Genomic DNA, 25,351 nt, shown 5'->3' with positions numbered 1-25,351 from the left:
TCTTTACTTTCAATATCATTTTTGCAGCAGGAATATTAAAACAGTTTTAAGTTAATAGAGATCGATTAAAAAAATGCTTCCGTCACAACTCTTTGATTTATTAGAGAACGCTTTTCAAGAGCTTTAATAGCACAGCTTTAATTACAGTTTATAATGGTTTATAATGTTTCTTTGATAAGTGACTTAAATTAGAACTTATGTATCTTTAATTGCTTGTAATGCATATGAATGTGAAAAACAATGAAGTTTTGCATGAATTAATTACATATGGTGATAGTAACATTATACGATGACAATATGTTTCAAAGTTTTGAAATACATTACACGAATCATATATTGTATGAGAGTAATTGTAAAGCTTTCACTACCACATATGAAGACTCTATATTAGCTCCCCTGTTAATCAGGAGTCTTGTCACATGTATTCATTATTACTTCCATATTTTTTTTCTTTGTAAATGGAACAAGTAAATGTATGTAGCTTCTACAAAATTAAGTTGGCATTAGTGTTGGAAAAGCTTTAAATCTACATCTATATCTGTTAAACCATATAGAATGCATTATTTTTGCACAGATTATTCACAGAACTATTTAGCATTATATCACAGCAATGAACATACCTGTCTGCATACCAGTCCTGCTAGCTTTTGTAAATCTCCCTAGCCTCTAGGTATGAACAGTCATTCCCGGGCTTACAAAACTCATATTTAAATGCGCTTATGAAATTGGTCCCCAAGTCAGAAAAAAAGCCCCCCCCCCTTTTTTTTTTTTTTTTTTTTTTTTTCCCCAGGCACTTAAAATTAACATTATCTGTATGCGCTAAGAAAGATGACGTCATAGAGCCATACCTCAAATTCTTCAGAAAAACCATTACTTGCATGTAAATCTGCAACATGTTTTGGAAAATGCTTTATTGGAATTGCTCCAACATCATCTTAGGGGTGGGAAAAGACAAAAAATATATTTATGAAGAATAAAAAGCCAGAGTAACATATAAAGAAGTTCATATGTAGGCAATCCACACAACATCCTGAAATAAAATTTTTGGCATGAACTTTGGATATACAGCTTCCCATAAAAATAAAAACACTGTTAACATTTCTAAAACCATTCTCAAACACTTAGGCATTCTCAAACACTTATGGCTATTCTGAGGGAAGATAGGGAAAATGCTCAACTAGGTCTTGCTCTGGCCTTAAGCTCCCAAAATAAAGGTGCTGATTCTGCAAATGCTGAGCTTGCCTGAAGAGCTCTTGGTTGACTGAACTTGACTGAAAAGTCAAGGGGAACTGGAAGGTTTAGCAGTTTGTTAAAAGATGTTCAAATGGAGAGGGTAGGATCAGAATTCTGGATAATTCTGGTAAAGAATGATCAGGCAGAGGAGTCTGGATGCTTCAGTGTTGCACTGGGACTCTGATACAGTACATGGACTAGCCACGTTGTCCCTAACCTACTAAATTAATGCAGCATTATGTGAGTAGTATAATTTTAACTGATGTGTTGCATATTTGCATTAGCATCCAAAGGAAACAACAACCAATTTACATTTTTTACTGAATAAATGAGTTTATCCAGCAAGAATTTTCCCCCATTCTACCCATGATTACCTATTGATATAATTTTATGTCTGATCCTGGAGTATTGACTGCAAATTCTTACGTCAGGCTTCATACTTCAAGTTATAAGTGGAAGATTTAAGATTTTCTGAATACCCACAAATCAAACATCTACATTTTCAACCAACAAATGTGACTCATGTAACTCATGGGTCCAAATACTGAGTCTGAATTTTTCATCAGATGTTTATATTCCAGTACATCTCCTTGCTACTTTATACAAATACAGAAAAACACTCATGTAGAACATTCATTAGTGATCATGTCAAAAACCTTTGGGACCTTTAATCTATTCTTTCTAGCAAATACGCTAGGTAAACAAAGTCATCTGTTCTGTTAATTACCTGTTAAAGGACAACATTATTTTAGCTGGTTTTGGCTCTGAAGAATACCAATTTTGTTTATTTATTTATTTATTGGAATGCCTTTCATGGATTAAAAATATGTTTATTTCACAATATATAAGTTCAGCACTATTTCATATGAGAAAGAAACGTCAAAAACATTGACCAAAGACTTCATATTTACATCAACAGATGTTCAGCAGTTGGGCCACCTAATAATTTTAGCTTTCAGTTACCAATAATTTGTTGATTCGTATTGAGATCCATCTGGTCTTCTACTTACGTGAATGGATCTGCATACAAAAAGTGAATTTATCCAGTCAAGCCTAAGGGAAGCTGAACAAATGTGTTACACTATCTTCACACTTCAGAGATGAAACCTGGCATAAAGTGTTTATTCTAATCATATGCAAACACAAAACCAGAAGGGAAGGTGGATAACCCTAAGAGTGAGGACAGAAAGGGAGAAAGAGATCTCAGGCTTGGTGTAAATACTATTTTATTTCCTAGCCAGTGTTAATCTCCTAATTCAATAAATTCTGACTTCAGGAGAATATTTTGTTTCTGGATAGTAGGTATCCCTTGAAGCTAACTGAATGTTGATATCAGTTCCTAATATTACTCTTTCACTCATTTGTGCTTAATAGATCCTTGGATTATACTGTGAAGTGCCAAGGCATTTTTTTCTGAATAACTGCAGATCTCCAACTTTTGCCAATGAAACTCCACAAAAGGAAAACTCAATATAAAACAAGATCTGTGGAGTGTGCTTCTGGACAAAGTTATAATAATTAAAAAAAGTCTATAAATAAGCAGTTACAAAATGCTCTTCCTTCTTTATGTTCTTTGCCAATATTATATGACAGTTAGTCTGAATTGTAAAATTACACCACTGAAACACGTGTGATAGAAAACACAAAACCTGCTCACTTGACATCTCTTGTACACAAAATAAAGTAAAAGTATTATTTTTTTTTTTCAGTGCTGGACTTTAGAATATTTTATAGAATATTTTATGTATCTGTTAGTCACTTAAAAAAACACTTTTCTCTTTAATATTTATCGGTATTTCAGAAGTAAAATGTCCAGCATCAAAACACATATTTTAAACACTCAAATAACTGTAAGTGCAATTCTGTCTTATGACAATGGAAAACACTATCTCCCTGAGGTGAGCTGGTCAGGAAAAATTGCAAGAAAATTATACAGTTGTACTGCAATACAGTTAATGATAGAGAATAAGAGCTGAAATTTCCTGTAATGATTGCCACTTGACATTCATATATAATGACATGTTTTCTGAAATCAAGCTACATGCCTGCCTATTAACCATTTAGAAAAAGGTTATCTGTCTCCTAACAACAGCAATCAATGTAAGAAGCATTTAAAGATGCCTACAATTCAGTGACAACAGAGCCTAATGTCTGGGGTTTATTTAATTAAATGTGTTTACTAGTTATCTATACAAGGGCTGATTCTCCTTCCCCTACTCATTCTGAGGGTAACCAATGCCCAACCAATGCCCTGTGTAACTGCAAAATTTACAAAAGCATTCTTTGTGGAATAAGGTATCTTTTTCTCATTTGTGAAAATGTGACTTGGGGTCTGTTGCAGAATTAACCTATTTAACTTACTTTTTATTCTACCCAGTTTGAAAGAGCAAGGAGGGCTGCACATACTCCTCTGATTGATACCTTTGAGGAAGAGAGAAAAAAACAGCTTCTCCAAAAAACTATAGTGGATATGGAAAGATAAAATGCTGATTATATTCTGTACTTGTGTATCATTTTTGAGAGGTTCACAGAGAATTTTACTGATAGAAAACATGCCAATAAAATATATCAGAGTTAATGAAAACATTGTAATTGTTAATGAAATGCAGATACATGAGGCATACCTGGGTCACACAGGTAAAAAAGTAAAGGTGGTGTTATATACATAGGTGATCAATTAAAGGAAAACATGCAGCAGAGTGTGTTGCTGGTGTAATCCTCTGCTTTGTGACAGTAAACTAGAGCTGCTTAGTGTAGCTCAAACGGGGGTGACACTGGTTAAAAGACACAGCATCTCCCTGTGACTGCTCTGTAAGGTGAGGATACTTCTCATCTGTGCCACAGGAGAGAATATTAGTAACAGTAACCTCTGACTCCACCAAGTGCACCTGTGTAGAAGTGGGTACAAGTGAAGAATTCATAAAGACACACACAAGGCAACACCTTTCAACAGCTAACACCAATCCACAGGACAGTTGACAAAAAATACCTGAGACTGGGAAGACTGGAGCTGGGGGAGCAGAAATCACTCGAGGTGACGTATTATCTTCTAAATAAAAGTGAGCAGTCTGGAAACATTTCCTAGAGGAGAAGAAACATAAATAAGTATTGCAAACACAAAGCATTGCCTAAAACTTTTCAGAATTCTGGCATCATTTAGTCAAGATACAAAATCATGGTTTTGAAAAACAGTTCTCATGGAGCATCACATGTAACTGCTACAATATAAATATTCCTCCAATATACCCCAAATTATGTACACAACTTGAAGATACTTCATTAACTCAGCATAATATGTAGTTCATGCATCTTTACCTATACAAGAGGCAGAAGATAGAGCAGACATCAGACATAGTGAAAGCTGAAAGAGGAACTCCGCATCAGGAGCTACTGTAGATGCTGTACAACAACCAACAACTTCAAGTATAAAAAATGCCATTGTCTTCCTGGCTTATCCAAATTTGCACACATAATTACCATTCACTTTCATGTGATTATGCTAGCCTGAAGATGGAGCAGTGTATGAGATCAGCCCTGGTAATTCATCGATAGAGCCTACTGCACACATGGAAATGCAGTCAGACGCAACATGATTTGTAGCAGACAAAAAAGAAGCTCTGGGCTACTGTGACTGTATTAAACAATTTTTTCATAATGTTGTTTTCAAAACACTGAGGGACACCTTAACCAAGAAGGACTTCCTGAAGTTGACAGACAAATGCAGGGGAATTTATGACTCCAGGAGATGCTAGATTTGTTGAAAAACACTGAAGGATGAATACAAATGGAATCAACCTTTGCTATGACCCACAATATTATTTGTATCTGTGCTGTAATCCAGATGTGAGGATAATAAGAATAGCGTCTGTTAAGAGTCCGAGCTATTCAAGGGACTGAATAACCAACTGCTGCTGTAAGCATTTCAAAGCCTCCTTAATTAAAAAATCTCCATATGATTAGACATGCTAATAACAATCTTTACTCTGGGTCACTTAATCTATTTGAAATATTAGTCAATAATCATTAAATTTAAAAAGAAATGTATGCATCAGGGAAATATTAATCTCATTTTGTATTACAAGATTCTACTTTTTGAAAGCTGTTGCCTGGAGTTACTGTACGATCTTTTTCTGTTTTCTGTGCTCAGTGTTATTTTAAATTCTAATTCGGCATTGTCCCTGTAAATGAGTATCACTGCACTAATAAACCTCCTCATATAACTGTTATAACCACACGGAAGTTTTGAGCCTTCTTTGAGTAATAAATATGTGGATGCTGTCATTCTTTCCAGAACCATTCATGTAGATCATAAAGGCTTTGGTAAGCTTATTTCAACTAAACCTCTGGGAAACATGCACATACTCATGGAATGTACTGGGAATTTTCTGTCTTTGTGTACAATACAGATTTTATTAAAACACAAGAAAAAAGTAGAGAGCTACATCAAAAAGAAAATAATGGCATGCAAAATAGTTCACACGACAATTAAATTTGGAGTCCAACTAGAATCCCCTAAAAGTAGTTTGTGATGGTCACAGAAGGGCTTGCAATTTTCTGTGTACTTAGCTTTACTTAGAAATGGCAGTTTTGGCTGTAAATCAAGAATATATTCAGGATATGCTTGGGAACACCTTTCTAGTTATTAAACAGGATCTTACATTTGCACCCCATGGAGCTAGTGGCTGCTGAGGTGAGAGAGACTCTCAATGCTAGCATAGTACTTAAGAGTTAGTCTCAGACCTGTGTGTAAAATGACTGTGGGAGGCAGGAGTACCAAAGTACTTCACGTCACTAAACACTTTTGGAAATCTGGTACTGTCTGCTGGGCACTGAGAGTCTTGGTGTTCTATGTTTATTAAAAACAGCATCAACCAACCAAACATGCCAACCAGCTAAAGTACTAAAACCAAAAAAATGTTCTCTCCCCTATGCTTACAGCTTATGAACAATGATCATACATGAACTTTATGGAACAATGCTGAAGAGATTTGGCATCTCTTTGCCTGAGAAATGATTGAACTAAACAGAATTTAATTAGTGTAATGGTTTTCACATCTAAAGCAGTGATTTAAATGTCCTCATAATATGCTATCCATTCACTATCCTTCACTGAGCCACTGTATCTTTAATCTTTAACAAGTTAATTGTGGCTGAAAATAAATTACACCCTTAGCACATTTGGGAGACAAATTCATAGCAGTTGACTTAACCTGCAATAAGACTCATAAATAGGCGCTCCATCTGCTTCTGCATCAGCAGTGAAAGCCTTCATGACTAAACCTAATGTTAATAACCATGTCTCGTTAATTATTACTTGTTGTTAATGAAAAAAGTGATGACTATTTCAAACTTCCAGACAAAGGTCCCATCACTCAATGCTAACCTGATTATTTAATTTACACCTTTCATCACAGCATTTAGATCTTCAACCTAAAACTGTAATTTGTAATTTAGACACTGCACTTCTTAGAACACACACTTTATATCTGAGATAGTGCTAAAACATTGAATTAATTAGAGTGTCTGTATCTGTACAGGAAGCCATGAAGCAGCAGCTCTTTGGTTTAACAAGAGAGATGCTAGATCTGAGTGAACGTTTCAGTGTGAACTGCTTGGGAGAAGACTGCACCTCAGACTGCAGAGGACTTAATTTTTCTGGCACATGGGCTTCTGGACTTCACCCCTGGACAGAAAGGGTGTGTAGGGTGCTCACTGCTTGTTTAGGCTGAGGAAGGAGCTGAACTTCCAAAGAAAGTGGCATCTGGGACTGGATGGGTATACCCACTGTTCACCCAAAACGGTCTTACAGGCATGGTTACTTCTTTCTCTGAGAATGTCAGGGCTTTTTGTTCTCACAGGGCATCTGGCAATGGGTATTCTCAAATACTTATTAGAATTTATTTTTAAATGGTTCTAATTGTTTGAATCCAGAAGTGGATCCAAAGGATATTTAAATGGCTTCTTAGCGAATTCAATGATTCCAGTGATCCCATTTTTAAATGGGTCCAATTCATTTTAAAGTCTTGTCAGCTGAAATTTTATTTTTCAGATTATATTAACTCTTTTATTTATGGTTTGATGTTACATAGTTGATCATCCATTCTCTTTCATGGATGGGTGAAGGTGACCTTTATAAGTTTAAATCTGTTTTTAATGTGTTTCCACATATGCAAGTTTAATTATCCCTACAGAGGATACTACTGTCCCTATAGAGGATATTACTATCCCTACTCTTTTTGCATAGCTGAACACAGGATTCAAGGCATCAGTTCAAATCATAGAGAAGAAAATGGACATTCTTTGGTAGCTGTGTTTCAGAGATACAGGATAGAAGAGGAAAGTTAAAATTTAAATGATTGCTCAGGAAGTTGCCTGTCATTGGGCTGGCAATTTCTGAAGCACTGCTGTCATGCAGCTTCTAGGAGGCTTCATGACAGCCAGCTGATATTCAGTATTTCTAAAGATAAAAATGTAGCTGGAACTGCATTAGCAGTTCACTGTTCACATTATTAGAGCTAGTCTCTTACTGAGATTCATATGTGCTTGTTGAAAAAGAATATTGAATGGTACAATTCCCACTGACAACTATTACCATTTTACTGTTTTCTAAGCTCTTCTTATGTTAACCATTATAAAAACTGATTTGCACAAATAGACTGACATTTTTTCCTATAAATCATTTAATCAGGTTCATTTTCATCGATCAATACTATGAACTGTTCCAAAAGAGTACATATACACATAAATTTCCAGTATATGTCAGCACAGAGAAACTTTCAGTTTGAGTCACCTTAATAGATAAGGTTAATTCAACAAAATGGGAATGATAAAGCTATCCAGAAATGAGGAAAACAGAGTGTGGAGATTCAAATATCCCTGCTGCATAGTGTGCAAGGACTCAATCAAGTAGATAGATACCAAGAGGGATATATAGACTTTAGGTTTGGGTGGAAAATTCTCTCCAGTTATAAAAAAAAGTGACCTGGAAGAGAAGGCCATTAAATAGGTAAAAGATTCTCCTTATTTATTCCACTGTAATCTTAATCATTCTGGAGAAATTAAAGGAAAATGACATTGCTTGGAAATTGCATGAATTATAAAAGGTTTGATGCAGAATGCCATAGTAATTCAAAACTATGCATTTTCCTACTGGCAATTAGATATTCTTTAGACAATGCTATCATTAAAGTTTTTATCCCTGCCAGAGAGATGAGTATTTTATCACAGAAAGATTGAAATTCTGCCTAATGAGATAGTGAAGAGATTGGGGAATTTCCTCAAGTGCTGATTAACAATTTAATGTAAAAACCAAAAACAACAAATAAAACAAAACCCAAACAACAGATGGTACAGAATTATTTTACTGATACATGTCATTTGAGTGAAGAACAAAATAATTTTGCCTTTTTTTTTTTTTTTTGTTTAACCTTGAAAAGCTGGAATTTGATGCTCTTGGTAGGCTCTATTTGCTTTTTATTTTTATTTTTTTTTAAAGATTATACCGTTTGTACATGCAAATCAGGAGCTAATGGTGACACTATTCAATCAAATATCCATCCAGGTTATAACATTTTTTTTTTCTTTTTTTTTTTTTTCTTCAGAACACTTTTTGCCAAAGGAATATAGAATATATTCTTGCAAACCTAAACTTTTTTATTAACTTTATTGGCCCATATAAAAGAGAAATAAGTAAAAAATACACTATCGAAAGAAATACTGACTGCTTACATAAATTATTTCAAAATCAGCTAAGCCTAACCATAAAAATGTTTATAGCTACATAGCAATAAACTTAAAGTTATAATTTGATTTTTCACAGACTTTAAAAAGAGTTGAGGGTCTTGTCACCTTTGAAAGAGGGCCACAAAATCCTACCCACAATACTTACTGTTTGTGTTCCATTCCTCTGAAACAAGAAACATGTTACTAGTGTTATCATAAAGCCCAAGAAAATTTTCTCAAGGATTAACAAAAAAAGAGCTCCATATTTTATTTTGTAGTACACAAGAAATACAGGAAAGATTAAATTCAGCTTCAAGAAGATATTACTGCTAACGGGATTTTTGCTTTATTTTGAAAGACCTATGTTACAGAATTGTTCATTCCCAGAGAAAGAATACAAAATGAACACAATGTTATTTGACAAAAACAAGCCTGTAACACATGTAGGATTACTAAAACTGCACTGTACAATCTGGGTCTTAAAATGGATGGTGTTCCCTGGCAAATTGAACAGATTTGAAATAATATTTAGGTTCAAGGTTGAATCCATTTGGAAGATGAGTATAAATGTTCATGTTGTGTAACATGAAAGATAGGAAAAGGTTCTAAATATAAAAGTAGTTAGCTGGAAATCCTGTGATGGAGAATGTAATTATCCAACTAGACATAAACCAAGAAATGAGTTGTGCAATTCTTCCTGTAATTAACTGTTTCTTTGAAAAGAAGAATAAATCTTTCTGACATTCACTCTTTAAAAGTGTCTTTAAGGCTGGCTGGCTTGTTACCATGTTTTCCTGGAATGAAGGAAGCTCCAACTCAATTTTTTAAGCCTAGTTCATTGAGGATGGATGTATTCTGTCCACGTGTGGGATATGGGCTGCTGGACATATAGAAAACCAGAGTCAGGATGAGAAGCAAAGTCAGCGAGCACAATCCTGACACCATAGCTTAAGGGTTACAGTAGTAAGGAGCTGAGAGAGGGCAGTCCTGGTTCTTGTTCCTGGTTCTTCACCACTTTTATATGTTTTAGATTAAGCAGGACTGGGTAGCAGAAAGAAAAAGAAGAAACAAACTCTGGAATCAAAATCTGGAATCTGAGATGTTTGATCCTACCTCCCCCTTTGTTTGTACAGCTCCTGGAAGATCAAGGTCCTGTTCCTTGCTGCTAGATTATGTGTTAGTACTACGCAAGCAGTGAAGGGATCTGGTCCCTAGCAATCACAAAACAGTAGGAGTCTCCAAGACAGGAAGTTTTTGTAACTTATGTATATCCCTTCTTGTCCATGACATTTCCTTCTTGGCAAGCCACACTCTCAGGAAAGGGTTAGGGTTGTACATGGATTTTGAAAGCCCGTGAAAGCTTAAACAGCCCTCCCTGTCCCTAGGAAGAATCTCTGGCTTTATCTGCAGCCAACGAAGAAGAGTCAAAAGTTTGAGCATTGCCACATACTGTCACATTGCTAACAAGATTCCTCGTATGCTTGTAGCTTAGGCCACCTTGCACTATTGCACACAATGCTTGACACAGAGACAGGTTAGGCCCAGGGACCATCCCTGGTACATGATCTGAATGCATCCACCTCATTTTTCCCCCAGTGAAAGAAGAGACTTTGGCTGTACCGAAGTGACCTGTGCCATGCCAGTTGGCCACAGGACTGGAGAAAAATTCTGGTCCACCTTGTTTCACAGAATAGACACAGTCTTTTGCCCTCAGTGGTTATCTATTCTGGATTTCTTGTATATCTATCACTTCTCTTTAGCCTATATGTTTTTTTCTTATTATCAATTTATCAAGTCACAGAGAAACATATCAATGAGGGAACCTGAGCAAATGTGCACATAGGAAACATCTTTAATTACTGAACATGATATAAGCTACCCAGGAAATGATTTTAAAATATTTACAAGCTATCCCATTTCTATCTTGCATACAATGCCAGCTACAGTATGCTCCTACATTCCTTCAGTCCTTTATCAATTACTTATTCATATGGTCCTGTTGAGGACCATAAATTCTTGTCTTAAATTGATAACTACCAATTGATAACTACCTCTTTTTTTTTTTTTTTTTTTTTTTTTTTTTTTTTTTTTTTAACAGTTATACAATTGGGAACATAGGAAACAAACCCGTATCATGCTCTTTATTTTTCTTCTTCCTCCTGTTCTTCTCAGTGCTCTGTTAACTCAGTTGGTTTCCAGGCATTAATAATCAAAGTAATTGTTAACTAAAATCTCTCAAAATGAAAATAAAGTATTTGCAATGGTTTAACACTCTGAAACCAGAAAGAATTGTAACTGAGCATTTTGGAAAGAAATCACCTTGTTACTTTATGTCACTGCAGCTCTATTCATTGCTCACTTTGGGAGTAATACAAAGACGCAGAGAGACAAGATCCAGTCTCCCTCCAGTAAAGCAGCTCAGTAACGTCAATTGCAGTTTTCAAATCAGAGCTCTTTAGAACTGGAAAAAAAGTAAAACAACAAAACAACAACAACCAACAACTTACCTCCAGTATATGAGAATACCCACAAGAATCACTAGACAGATAAAAGTCAGGGCTGATACGACCACAAGTGGTATAACTGTCTTCTTCTCTGATTCCAGACTCTCAGCTAGACCGATACGAGACTCATGGCTACTATTACTTGCCTCTGCAGTCAGAGAAAATTGAAACAGTTCATGTTTAAATTATGAAAAACGCACAGCATGAGTGAATGTGTCTTATAATGAGCCTACTTATTATCACTTACCTTTTTTAATTTTTTTATTTTTATTTATTTATTTTTACTATGCACCGCTGATAATGTATACATTTGCAAACCAGCTTACAGAAAATAAGCAGACAGAGGGCAAAGCAAAGTGTTCAAGCTTTTGTGACTCAGCCTTCCAGCAGTGGAGACTTCTCTTTGTAAAAATAGCAGATGGTTGTTAAAATATAGGAGAAGAAAGTTTTTTATTTTCATCTGTTTATTAGCTGAAAGTCAAATGAGTTAAGGGATCTGAATATATAAAGAACACTTTGGTATTAATCTGTTACTCACGTATTGCAAATCATTTCTCTTTGACTAATAATGAAATGTGATTTTTTATTTTTATTTTTTACAATAGAAAATCTCTACATGATTTCTTTATTGCACTTAAGACTCTTGTATTTTAATACGATGTCCATTTAGTAACCTGCCTTATAGACACATTAAAAAAATCCTAATTCCTTTGAATTCAATTGCAGTATTCTTCTACTGCAACAAGAATTAAATTTCCTACCTCCATCTTTACAGGGAATCCAATTATTGTTTAGATATTGTCTAGATTTCATGTATCTGTCAGTCTTGTAAAGTTGGAAGACCAAAATATTTGGACAATGAATCTGCATTGAGGTTAAAATTATGTATTTTATAAGCTAATTAAAATAAGAGACCATAAAGGTGGATGAGACCAATCCTGTAGGCTTTACTATGGTCATCCCTTTATAAGTAAGCACTTAATTTAGACAGAAAATAACTGATTCTTTTAAATCTGTGCAGCTTACTGTGATCTGTGATGATTATGTGAGTTAAAACACAGAAATAATGGCTTTCATGCTTTTTAGAATTAAACTAATTTTCTAGATTTTCTAAGACAATTACAAGTTTTCTGCTTTAGTGAGCAGTCCTAATACAACGAATGTTCTGTATGGGAGTAGAATTTTGCTGTCTACAAATCAGCTGCCCTCTACTGGGATTTCAAGACCAATTCTATGTGAATGCAAAACTTTCAAGCAAAGGGGAGAAGAGAATGGAGTTAGATATGAAAAAAATACCGACAAAAAAGCCTATGTCCTAAAGAGGATGTCAAAAAACAGCTTCACACAGTCCAAATTTCCAGGCAGCACTTGGCTTGTGTTTTCTTGAGTTTTATAGCTTTCTATACAAAGATGTCTAGGCTTCAATCTTGCAGGTATCTCCTTGGTTTTAGTTCAAAGTGCTCAAACGTTTAAACTATTCACTACCTTTTAAATCCTCAGTGTGTAAAGTGATTGCAGGCAAAAGTTGCTTCTGAAAGTTTGTCCTCCAGTTTCTGGTGAGTAGACTAAAATCAGTATTTTCTATTGATTTCAGTGGAAACTAAATATATGTATGAGAGATCAGGATACAACCCCTCTGAAGCATTCACACTTGCTTATCCCATTCTGGAGTAATTCATAGGGTGAGACCCAGCCTCATCTGTGTGAGGGCAGGGTTCCTTCAAACTGCATGACAAAATCTGTCCTCCTATGTGGAATTCCTATTCTCCTATGTGGAATGAAGAGTGGCAATTTCCTGCAACAAGGAGCTTCTTGCCCATTTGGCCATCACTCCAATGATGGTGGCTGAAAAGGCAGTCTCGTCTGTAGCAGATTTCTTGCTCCTTAATATGCTCCCCAACATGCTTGGATTATACACATTATTCTTCAAAGTAATTAATCTTATGTTTTTTCAACTGATGTTGAAAAGTTTAGAAAGCCACAGTGGTCTCATGGAGAAAGTCCTAGTTCTGAAGAAGTGTGAATAAAAGTCAACTACAGAGTGGGAAAAATTTAAATGACAGTTTTGCTGTAATAATCAAAACAAGATAATTCATTATTTTTTGCTGAATTCACTGTAATGTGTACAAAACCTCTCAGGTATATTTGATTTACTAGAGACCATGTTAGACATGCACACATTTATTTTTCAGGTTTGAAAAGACTATACTGGCATAATTTGTTAGAAAAAAATATGTACATGAAAAAATACTGTATGGTATCTTTCAATAATATCTAGAAAACAAAATTTAAGGCTATTGTGCTACTATTCTATTCTTATGTAGTCTTTTTTTCATTACTCTTAGTAATAGTTCAAGCTCATTGTTAATTAGCAATGACACCCATTACGTAAACTATAAATCTACTATGGTAACATTCATTTGTATTTGCAATAGAGCTTTTGAAATATTAATGTTCTTTTGCTGATATAATAAAAAAAAAAGTATTTGATCCGTGTGGTAACCACTTACCTACTGAATGACACCTTCCACTTATTGATTCAGTTTTATGATGCCTACCTTGTTAGGACTAATAATAATTTCAGCATATTTTTAATGTTATTTCATTTTTTTTTCTTACTTTCTCTTTTTCATATTATATTAGCCCCAACTATACAGAGTGTCGATTTACCACCTTTTTGTATTAGTATTCTCGTGTTCATGAGTAGTATCATCTCATGATTTTGCTGCGTATTTGTAGGACTGGGCCTAAAATTTCATATGCTTTGCAGAGCCCGTTTCTTGGTGGATTTAGCTGGATGATACTGCCCTCTACAGATGCTATGAATGCTTATGCTACGAATGCTTAAGCTCAATTTATTTAATTTATTTTCTAAAATAAAAGTTCTTTTTTTTTTTTTTCCTCCTCCTTCCCCCCCTCAAATCATAGACATTTTTTTTTTTCTGATTTTACTCTCACATTTTCAGCACTCTAACAAGGGGCAATACAAATTATGTGTCTGAATAGATCAAGTTTTCAACAACACATTTTTAAGAATACAGGAAATGCTTTGTATTCATGCAGTTCTTATCTATGTGAGGTGTAGTTTTGCCTTCTGATCTTATCAGACACAGTTCACAAAAACTCGCACTGACTTCAGTTAGGAACTCCTAATTAGGAAAATAACACTAAATGTATAAAAAAAAAGTACAGAAGAACCTGTCTCTATTGTTTTGAAATTGCACAAAACTGACACAAAAAGTCTGAATCTTACTGAAATTTGAAGTTGGCATATGCAGAATAAAAATGAATGTTTTTGAGTTAAGATCTATCAGAATCATACTGAAACATATTCTTCCATGTTCAATACACCTTTGAAAATAAAAAATAAAACACAAGGACAAAAATGTGCTGTCATAATTTAAAAACAGAACCTCAGAGATAAGTTTCTTCTGGGAAAGGTATTGTTTCCTCTTTTTTTATGGGCAGCACTTGTCTTTGTATAAGAAACTTACATCCCTTTACTACCTTAAAACTAAAATTAAATCATTAACATTGAAACAAATTTGTTTTTTAAGTGCATCACCCAACTGCTGCTGATGGTACACGTCTATTCAAAAGCAGAACAGGAATCTCCCTTCTGAAGAGTAGTTCAGTTGCTGTTTTAAGTAGCCAGAAATAGCACTTGCTAGCTAGCCAGCTCAACATGCACCCCCTGTTCCCCAGTTCTTCCTTAATCACACCCATGGGCCCTGTTCTCCTTTTATTATATGTATTTCTCATTCTCTACAGCACAAAAGTATCCCCTTGCAGCTATCCATGGTATGCATTACTTATCCATAACTAACCTGCCTCAGAGATGTTGAATACTGATGAGTGATCACTAGTTACAGATGAGGCTGATGACTGTGATGATCCAGGAGTTAATTCTGAGTTACCTGCTTCAACTGCCCCTTCCGTTTCTCTCTCGTTAAGGTCAGGAAAACTGAAATCTGTTGATGTTTCATTATCATTAAGGCTATCTGAGGTACCTTGGCCAGAACCACTTTCTTCATCACTTGTAAAAACAGCCCAAGACTTAGACTCTGATGTGTTTTGCAATGGGATACTAGCAGTTTGAATACTCTTCTCCAAAACTGTAGGGTTGTTGTGCTTCTTGGATATCACACTTGCTGGCAAAGTTGGTACAGATGTGTAATTATGTCTGTCCGTGGCATGGTTTATATGACTGTCTGATGCAGCAGTTGAAATTTTCTCTTCTTCTTCAGGTTTCTCAGAATGCGAGCTTATAATTTGGTTGCTCTGGTCCTTGTTATTGTTTACCTCTCCATTTTGTTCCTCTACTACCATATCCTGAGCTTCTCTATGGGAAGTGCATGATATACAGTTACTTATGGGAAAGCCATCATCATATTCATCGTAGTCATCCTCAACTACAGAAGGCCACATATCGGTACTGGACGTGATACTGGGAGACAACCCAGATGATTCTCTAGAAGGAACCAGCAACTTATTCAAAGTTACAGGGTTCTCACTTTTGGGAGGAACAGCCATAACAGAAATATGTACATTTGGTAAAGGAAAGGTGTGATGAACAGACACATCAGAATCAGAAACCACTGCAGGCATTTGAACAGGATCAAAACCAAGTGAAGAACTTGAAGAGACACTGGCAGCCTCACTTTGTTCAAAAATACTTGAAGAGACATGACTGTCTGGAGGAGTAGCTACATTTGGTAATGTATCAGCAGTTAGGAAGGGAGTTGTTACTGCATTTGCTGCTTGGGGGGGAAAGGCATTTTCTAAACTGGTCAGCTGGAACGAAACATCACTACTGTACAATGAAGGCATAACCTGCTGAACATCTTCACTGTTAAACAAGCTGGATGGAACATATTCCTCACTTGCATAAGATAAACTTTGAAGTGACGCTGTGGGCTTACTAAAAGTGTTGGACAACATATCAGCAACAGAAGGTGCAGATGTAGAAGGCAACATAGTTTCATTTGTAGCAGAACCTGGTGCCATTTGATGCAATATTTGGTCAAATGTAGAACTATCTTTATAAACCCTGGAGCTTTCAGCCAATATCGGATCACTAGGCACAACTGCAGCTGTGTTAAACAGAGTGCCATCGCCAGAAGTTTGGAAGGAGGATTTCAGTAAAGCTTCATTATTTAATGCAGCTGAGGCCTCATAAAAGTACGGCTGAGTTGAGGATAACATTTTGCTATAAGCATGGGCAGAGATAGCTTGTTCTGAGATTGCACTAAGCACAGGTTTAAGCAAAGTGTCATCAGAGGCTGAAGATGTAACATGCAAAGGCTGAACAGAAAGGTGATTTTCTGTAAGTTTACTAATATCGTGATCAAATACCTTAGTAGTGGGAATAGCAAAAGAGACTGGAAGGATTCCCTTTGTGCTAGAAACAGGAAGTGGACTTTCTTGCAGAGACGTATTCTGCTTAATTATATCATTATTAAAAACAGATGTAGAAGGTTCAGGTATCACTTTACTTTCAGCATTGGAAGCCATTTCTCTTAAAGAAGAAGAAATTTGCAGTTCTTTCTCATCTCCATACACAACATCACCTTTTTGAAGCATCTTATTAACATCACTAAACCCAGATGATTCATATGTAATTTCATCTACAGAATCAGAGGAAGAAACGTTAAGTATGGTCAAAGTGTCTGTATCAGGCAAAAGGGACTCACTACCAGAGTATGCTTCAGACCAATCCAGATCACTAGACAGAGAGCGCGTAGGCTGCAGCAAAGTATCAGCTTGTGATATTACAGAGGAAGGTTTATGCACCAGTACATTGTTATAGCTGCTAAATAAATGATCCTGACGAAATATGTCAACAGAATCATGCACAAATTCTGCAGAGTCATAAGAAACAGTAAAGCTTTGGAGGGAGCCCACATTACTAGACAAAGCATAAGGAAGTTCAGACATTGTAGATAGTACATGCACATTTAAATCACTGCTGGATGGTTCGACTTCAGAAAATATGTGAGTTCTATTATGACCAAATATCAGTGTCTCTGAAGCAGCATGAGTAGTCTGATGTGACACCACATCAGAATATTGAGCAAGGCTTGGCCGCATTAATGTATCACCCTCTGCCAATGTCAAAGAAGCATGCAGGGACACCTTATCACTTGCAACGGCTGGAGTAGCACTTTGTGGAAACATTCGAGAAACTGTGTACAGACGGTGAAACATTTTACTACTGGAGGAAGCAGAGGAAAATGTAAGCAAAGGTACATCATCATAGGAAGACAGGGTGGGTTCAAATGACACATCAACACTGGGAAATACAGGTGTAGCATGCAAGGTCACATCACTATCTGATGTAGCAGGGGTAGTGTCGAGCATCTGAGAGTCAAACAATAAAGGGGTGACTAGAGGAAACACTTCACTACTGTAGGAAGGTTGAAGAGGTATCTCACCATTATAGACTGGCTGAGTTGTCTGAGAGAGTACCTCACTGGCAGCAGAAGCAGAACCATATTCTCCAGAGCTTGAAGAGACAGAGTGAGGTGATAATTCAGCAGAGGAGAAAGCAAAGGTAGGATAATGTGGCAATTCTAAATCCGCATCTGAAGTGTCTTGTGAAATCACTGGGCTGCTTGAATAGGGCACTGTAGCTGGCTTTAATTCCTCTACATAAGCCTCAGTGTAACTGGTCTGAGACAATTGCCTGCTATCCGATGTACCAACAGACTGAGTTGTTAGATCTGTAGTGTTATGAAACCACATATTTCCATCAGCAGCAGATGTATGCTTTGGAGGTTCATCAGAGCTTGAGGATGCTACACTTTCTGAAATGTATTTAATGGAGCCCTGGGAAAGAACATCCTGCATGCTTATATCTGGGCTTCCTGAAGGAAGGATGTCTTCTTGGGAAGTCTCCTCTCTAACCGGCTGTGCTGAAGAAGTGGTAAGAATGGAATTCCAAAAGTCATCAGATTCCTGATCATGTTTAAAAGGAGGCAATAAGAAATCTTCATTGCTATGGCCAGTAGTTGTTATTCTGGTTGGTTCAGTGCCTGAAGAAAGGTATATGTATTCTTCTTCTATGCCTTTGGTGGAGTCAATGAGTTGAGGAGGAACTCCAGTAATTGTTCGGGATTCCAAAAAAGGATCTTCCTCTTCTTCAGAAATTTCACTAACAGGTGGAGAAGTAGGATAATAAACTGCTTTGAAAACATCATCCTTACCATTCAATTCTTCTTCTTTTGTTAAGTATCTATTTCTTTTAGCATCATTAGGTTTAGTTCCCATGTTTTCTTGACTGTAGCTGGATGTAGTCACCTGGAAATCTTTCCTCCTTATTTGGTTTATTGCACTGTCAGTGCTAGGAATCATTGCAATTTCTTCATCCACCTCTGTTTCCTTTTCATCAACTTCATCCTTTGAAAAAATATCATAGCCGAAGACAATTAAGTGTTTATAGACACTGTACACAAACAAAAGCCAAAACTTCAATAATATATTTCTCTGGCTCCATAAAAACAAGAGGTGCAAGACAACTGACAACCTTTCAGAAGATTGCTGATCTTAAAACAAAACATATAGTTGTAAGATTAGGTATCCTCTTCACTTGAGAATATTATTTATTTGAAAGACAAATAAAAAAATCCTGTGCACATCTTCTGACATGATGTGTTACTTTTATTCTGAGAGATAAAAAACACTTATTTATTTATATTTATTACTCAGAAAGTTCTACACCTTTCTAATAAAATGCAATTGTACATGCAGTACACATTAATGAAAAAGGATTTTGCTATCAGAATATCCTGGAGATTTGCATTAATATTCTATTTATTGATTAAACTGTCCTAATAACAGAATATCATCATAGTTTCCTAGACCAGGATGCAAAACTTTATTGTGTAAAAGTTTCACAAGTCTTGTGAGTGACTCTATCTAGTCCTTGTTATGATCCTTTGTTTGCTGAACACAAATAATGATATCTTGTAAAAAGTCTACATCAGGGTTTTGACTTTTAAGACCAGATCCAATAAATAAATAAATAATGTAACCAGGATCTAGGTGGTCCTTGAGGACCAAAGTTCAAATCCTGTCCTTGTCCCCAGCTTCCCCTGACCCATATCCAAAACTGTAGAGTACATTCATCTAAATTGCTCAGGAAGGAATTTTGATCAAGCACAGCTTGATCAAACACACAACACTGCAAAATGTGCAGCACAGCTCTGTACAAGGACCACAACTCTTTCCATTGACTTGATAGGCACACTTATGGCTAATAGACACCATCAGGACATAAAATCTCGCAGAACAGAATAATAGAATCAGAGAATGGCTTGGGTTGAAAGGGACCTGAAAGATCATATAGTTTCAACCCCCCTGCCAAGGGCAGGGATGTCACCCACTAGACCAGGCTGCCCAAAGCCCCATCCAACCTGGCCTTGAGCACCTCCAGGAATGGGGCATCCACAACTTCTCTGGGCAACCTGTTCCAGTGTCTCAGCACCTTCATAGTAAAGAATTTCCTCCTAATATCTAATTCAAATCTCCCCTCTTTCAGTTTAAAAGCATGCCTTCTTGTCCTATCACTATCTGCCCATGCAAAAAGTTGCTCTCCAAATACAATCAAAACTGTTTTTCTTTTGAAGATACATCTTGATGATGTGGTGGTAATTCCCAACTGTTTTTATTCAAGACCATAATGTTGAGAACACTCTGAAAATAGGAGACTGGGATGCAATTCTCAGTCTGAGAAACCCTCTGTTTCCACTACAGTTTAGTCTGAGTTGATGTCCCATTCCTGCACTGAAGTGAGAAAGGCACTGCAGGGAGATGAATGCAAAGTGAAGGGTCTGGGAAGTAAGGTGCCCCAAATGAAACATGAACGAGCAAACTATTAACTGGGACACACAACTGATAGGACAGTTAACTTTTATTCAGTCTTACTAGAGACTGAATAAAATAGACTGAACATATAAGTTTATTCAGTCTTTAACCACTAGACAAGACAAGAGCTGTGTTTCACACAGCAGTCCCTTTTTTTGTTTTAGGAATATATACTGCACTCACACCACACAGGGGACCTCAGACATGACTCTCAGGTTTGAATTTCATTCCAATGTACGAACTATCTCTCCAATTAACTAACAAGGACTTGTCACACAGTGAGAATACTGTGGTCAGAAATTGAAACAGTAAAATAAAATTCCTGAGGGATTGCTTGACACCTATGTAGATCTTACTGAAGGCCCAACTTGTAAAATCTGCATTGATCTATTTTAATAATTTAATTGTGATATTTACATCTCTTTCCTTGCTAGAATGCAAGAAACCTAGTTACCAAATATGTAGATCATAGAATCATAGAAGTATTTAGATTGGAAAAGACCTCTAGAGTCATCAAATCCAACCATTAACCTAGAACTGCCAAGTCTACCACTAAACCACGTCCTTAAGCACTATTTTATAAAGTCTGAAGAGGGTATCATAAAAACATCTAAAATTATGTGAAATAGTTATACTATAAACTTTAATCTCTAACTTGAGTTCAAGAAGTAAGGGCAACTGACCCTCCAAAAATTTTGAAATTTCATTATTTGGAATGATAGCTGTTAAACTCAACACAGAGTGCGCACACACAAATCTTATTCTTGAGCACAAGTGCCTTCCTCCCTTACTTTAGTTTACCACCTTATAAGACTTTCCTGTTATAAGTAAGACCAAGTCAGATTTCTCTTTAAACAACTCTAAAAAGCTTAATACTGAATTACAACTTCGATTCTTCTAAATGAACAATTTTGTCATCGACTTCACTCCGAGGTAAGAGTAACCTGATGTCTCATTTTCAAAAATATTTAGGCTTGCAACTATATCCTGTAATTTCCCTTACTTCTCCATATATCTCCAGCTCCACAGAAGTGTTTAGATAACGAGATATCTCTAAAGTCATCTATGGAAAAATACAGCTGAAAGAGAAGGTGCTATATGCATACATATGTATGTATGCATAAATGCAGAAAATATATTCAGTTGGTGACATATGTCTGTAAATTTTCACAAAACATCTATTTAATTTTATTGAAATGTGTGGATTACTTTGAAATACTCTTTCAAAAGGAAATGAATGTTATACCTCATATTCTTCAGTTTCATTCAGTTCAGGAATGAGGTCAGCCTCTATAAAAGAAAAATATAAACCATATCACCCAACATTTTAAATTCACAAAATTATTGACTCCACAAGGACCCAGTTGATTAGTTAATGAATTTATTGAGATTCAGTCTGAATTTATTGAGATTGTGTTTGAAGAATGGACCTAGCTTCCTAGCTCTAAGGGTAACAGAACTCATCCAGGCCAGAGGTTTTCAGTTACAATAGTCCTGACTGGCCCTAATTTGATACTGCATTATATATTGAATATGCACTGTGGAAACACGTCTAAGTTTATGAGAATGTTGTCCATGAGAAACCACAGTTGAATGCTGAAATACAGTAAAGAGAAAAGTCAGTCTGGGAATAAAGCATTTCTCTACGTTTACTCTGCAAGTTCCAAATATATTCTTGTAAAATGATCTGTTCTATAATTTTTGTACAGAAAATTCCTCATTTGTGCACTCACGCTTGGAGTTATGTACTATTGCAAGCCATGACATCATATTCACCACTGGCCTCCACCTCTGTCAGGGCAGACTAAACAGACCCATCCGTTATTACAGTCATGGCTCCAGTGGTTAAGGTCTTCAAACTTGTCTCCACTACAATGTAAGAAACAGAACACAGTTGTACCACATTCCATGAAAGATATGGATGATATCATCCAGGTACTGGGCACTGTTCAAAGAGATACTCTAAAGCTTCTGGGGTCAAGCAAGAATCCATGTGAAAATCCTTCCTTCTAAAGAATAGAGGTAGTCTTTCACCTTCTTTCTCACTGTCTTTTTGACCAAAACCAGTATTATGTTTGTGATAGTGGTCAGAAAGAGAGGCTTCAAAGCAGGTAGAAGAAACTTTCAAATCAAACTGGCATGGCCTTGAGTGATGAAATCTCACTCCCTTTCCACAGTGTGAACTCATTCTACTGCTCCCTTTATCTTCAGAAAGCCCAATTCCCTTTCTTAGTCTTTCTTTCTCTTTTAGTTCTTCTTTCTCTTAAGCAATGTTGTAGTGCCCTGTCCATTCATCAGTGCTAACATGGATTCTGAATTTGATTTACACTGAGTGAAAATGCCAGTCTCTCAGCCTGGGAAGTGATTCTAACAACAACATCCCACAGAATTGTCTACATCTCCTCTGTCATTCCCAAATGGAGTTGTCTCAGTACTCTAGTATAAAGATACCATAGTTATACTTCTTATCTCTGCAAAGTCAGACAGACATAATTTGTATTGTCTGCAGTCTGTCCGTATTTCCAAACACACTGAGGCACATATTATATGCAACATAAAATTAGATAAAGTTTATTACACAAACAAGGTCTATTTTATTAGTAGATTCTGGAACTTAAAAACACGTTGACTGAACCTGCACAAAAGTTTCATAAATTGTTTTTCAATAACTAACTTTTTATATATTACCAAGTGCTTGGTAATTGGTAATGAATTAACCTTTTATTAATGATATAGAGAAAAATTATCTTACCTCTGACTCCTGGAAGCCTAGGAGGCTCCGGGGTAGGGTGGGGAGGGGAGCGGAGGGGAGGAAGGGATGGAGGAGGAGATAATGATATTCCCTGGCTTCTCAATGATAGAAATCAAACATCATAAGACATTAATTTGAAAAGTCTTTCTACAGTAGACCCATATCATATATTATGAACTCAAGAGACTTCTCTGAAAAATAAAAGTACAGAGAAATACTACCTATTCATTCTGTGGTCACTAGTCTTGAGCTGATCTCTAATCAGACAATCAGAAAAATAAAACGTATTAATTGTGCCAGATTATACAATATGATATGTGCCCTCTAATTCCAGAAGCAGGACTCTATAGTTTCTTGCTGTTGCTTCTATGGAGAGACATTAACATAAACATATATATTTTATATATATATGTATATACTATATATATTAAAAACACTCAATTTTCTACCATTTTACCAAGGCATTTTAATTTTACTTGGTCATAAAAATGCCAAAAGCCTTAGAGACACAAACTTACTGAAACTCTGTTAACCCTGATGCTGAGTTTTTGTTTTGGCAGCATATTATAGAAATGTACTAACATCCTCCAACTAATCAGAAGAATCGCCCCCCGAAAAAACAACCCATTAATATAGGTTGATAAACAAATTTGTTTATTTATTCTGGAACCACATATTGCTTTTTCTAGAGCTTACATTTTAAATAGTTAAATCTTTAGTTAGAAAGTTTTGAAGATGTATTTTTATATAATAATGCATTTTAATGACAGATGAAGAAATGATAAAAAAAGACAGAAATAGGAAACATTCCCTACATTTAAACTCAATGAAAATCTTTAAAAAACTTCTGATTTGTAAGTGTAGAATAACACACACACCATAAACTTCTGTACTGTCTTATGTAATAAATTTCACAGTAAGAAAAATGTGAAGCCTGTGTCTTTTGTTTAAATTAGCTTTCAGATATCTACAGTTATCAGTACAACATTAGAAAAAAGTACCCTCAAGTGAAACACTGAGTATATGCTTAGTGTTTTTAGGACATAAATCACTCACAAAGACAAGTTACAAAGAAATATCATAGTTAGACCCTCACAAAGATAGCATCATTTGACCTTATGAGCTGCCATCGGTTTAAAAGCAATATCCCAGCATGTTGTTTTTTTTTTTTTTTTTGATAAATCCCAACCAATGTCTCCTCCACACAAGAAGATGAGAGGAGAGATATATTATTTTTGTGTCCTGTGTCAGTTAAAGCAATTAAATACCACTGGTATTAATGACACAACAAACTACTGCAGAACTTTCAGAGCTATACAGATGTTATCTAGAGAGTCAAAGCACACATTCAGATATTCAAAATCCAGTTCTAATAACAAACGAAAAATTGGTAAGTAAAAATTGGACTTTCATCAAAGCTGATTAAGCACTATGTATATGATTTACTTTACTTTTAATGGAGGCTGGGCAGGTACATCAGGTAGGGCAGCTACTGGCTTTCACTAATTGGAAACAGATTGGAAAAAAATCACCTGTGCATGCACACTTTATCACAAGCTGAAATGCTGCCGCCTGAACAGTTTAGGAATAAAACAACGTGCAGAAGTCTCAAATATGATCATCTGTGGGATGTCATATCAGAGATCCTGAGGCCTGATTCCACAAATTAAAATGATTTTAGAAATCAACAGGGGGGACAGAGGATGACAGAGAGTCAAAAGAGGTCATTCCTATTAGAAAGCACTGGCAAGGAGAACCTTAGTTTACACACAGGGTGCAGAGAAGGCATGAGAAACATTCTCCCCTTGCAAGCGTCTCAGAAGGAGAAGGCTAAAACAATGTGAGTTTTCTGAACACCAGGTTAGTGTACTGAAACTTCCCTCTTTAAGAGTGGCCACTCCAAGGGCTGAATTCTTTCCGGAAAAGGGCCCGCCTAATACTTCCACATGTCTCATGCCTTTTTAACTTTTAATGTGAAGATTAATTGATCTGGAGGTGACTGCAGTGGTTTTCACCTTAATTAAACTGGCTTACTCAGTAATTCTTGAATATGAAACTTTTAGTTTATGCTTTATGTGAGTCAATTTTATTTCATGTCTTCATGGTGAAGATAACTTTTCTTTCATAAATTCACAAGCAGGAGCTCCAAGAAATCTCCTTTTGCCTCAAGATCTATAAAGCAGATCACAAAACCAATTTGATGTTATAGTTGTAATCATCAAGTAGCTCTGAACAAATCTTTCTCATAAGATATTACATTTTCATATCTGTTGTT

At 35.9% G+C, this 25,351-nt stretch overlaps 1 protein-coding gene across 1 annotated transcript in view; it reads right to left on the bottom strand.

The window, feature by feature from the left end:
- PTPRZ1 (protein tyrosine phosphatase receptor type Z1) overlaps positions 1–25,351 on the bottom strand; it is a gene marked incomplete at both ends in the record, with an annotated part of 137,523 nt that overhangs the window by 18,404 nt on the left and 93,768 nt on the right. The window contains 5 exons of the mRNA XM_084284857.1: positions 849–934; positions 4,223–4,314; positions 11,463–11,607; positions 15,287–18,857; positions 21,571–21,614. Of these exons, the coding sequence (XP_084140983.1) occupies positions 849–934; positions 4,223–4,314; positions 11,463–11,607; positions 15,287–18,857; positions 21,571–21,614 (3,938 nt within the window). The remainder of the gene's footprint in view (positions 1–848; positions 935–4,222; positions 4,315–11,462; positions 11,608–15,286; positions 18,858–21,570; positions 21,615–25,351) is intronic.

The sequence above is a fragment of the Netta rufina genome (genome assembly GCF_964035555.1).
Source record: "Netta rufina genome assembly, chromosome: 1".
Lineage (NCBI taxonomy): Eukaryota > Metazoa > Chordata > Aves > Anseriformes > Anatidae > Netta > Netta rufina.
This window is presented reverse-complemented; position numbering and strand designations above follow the sequence as displayed.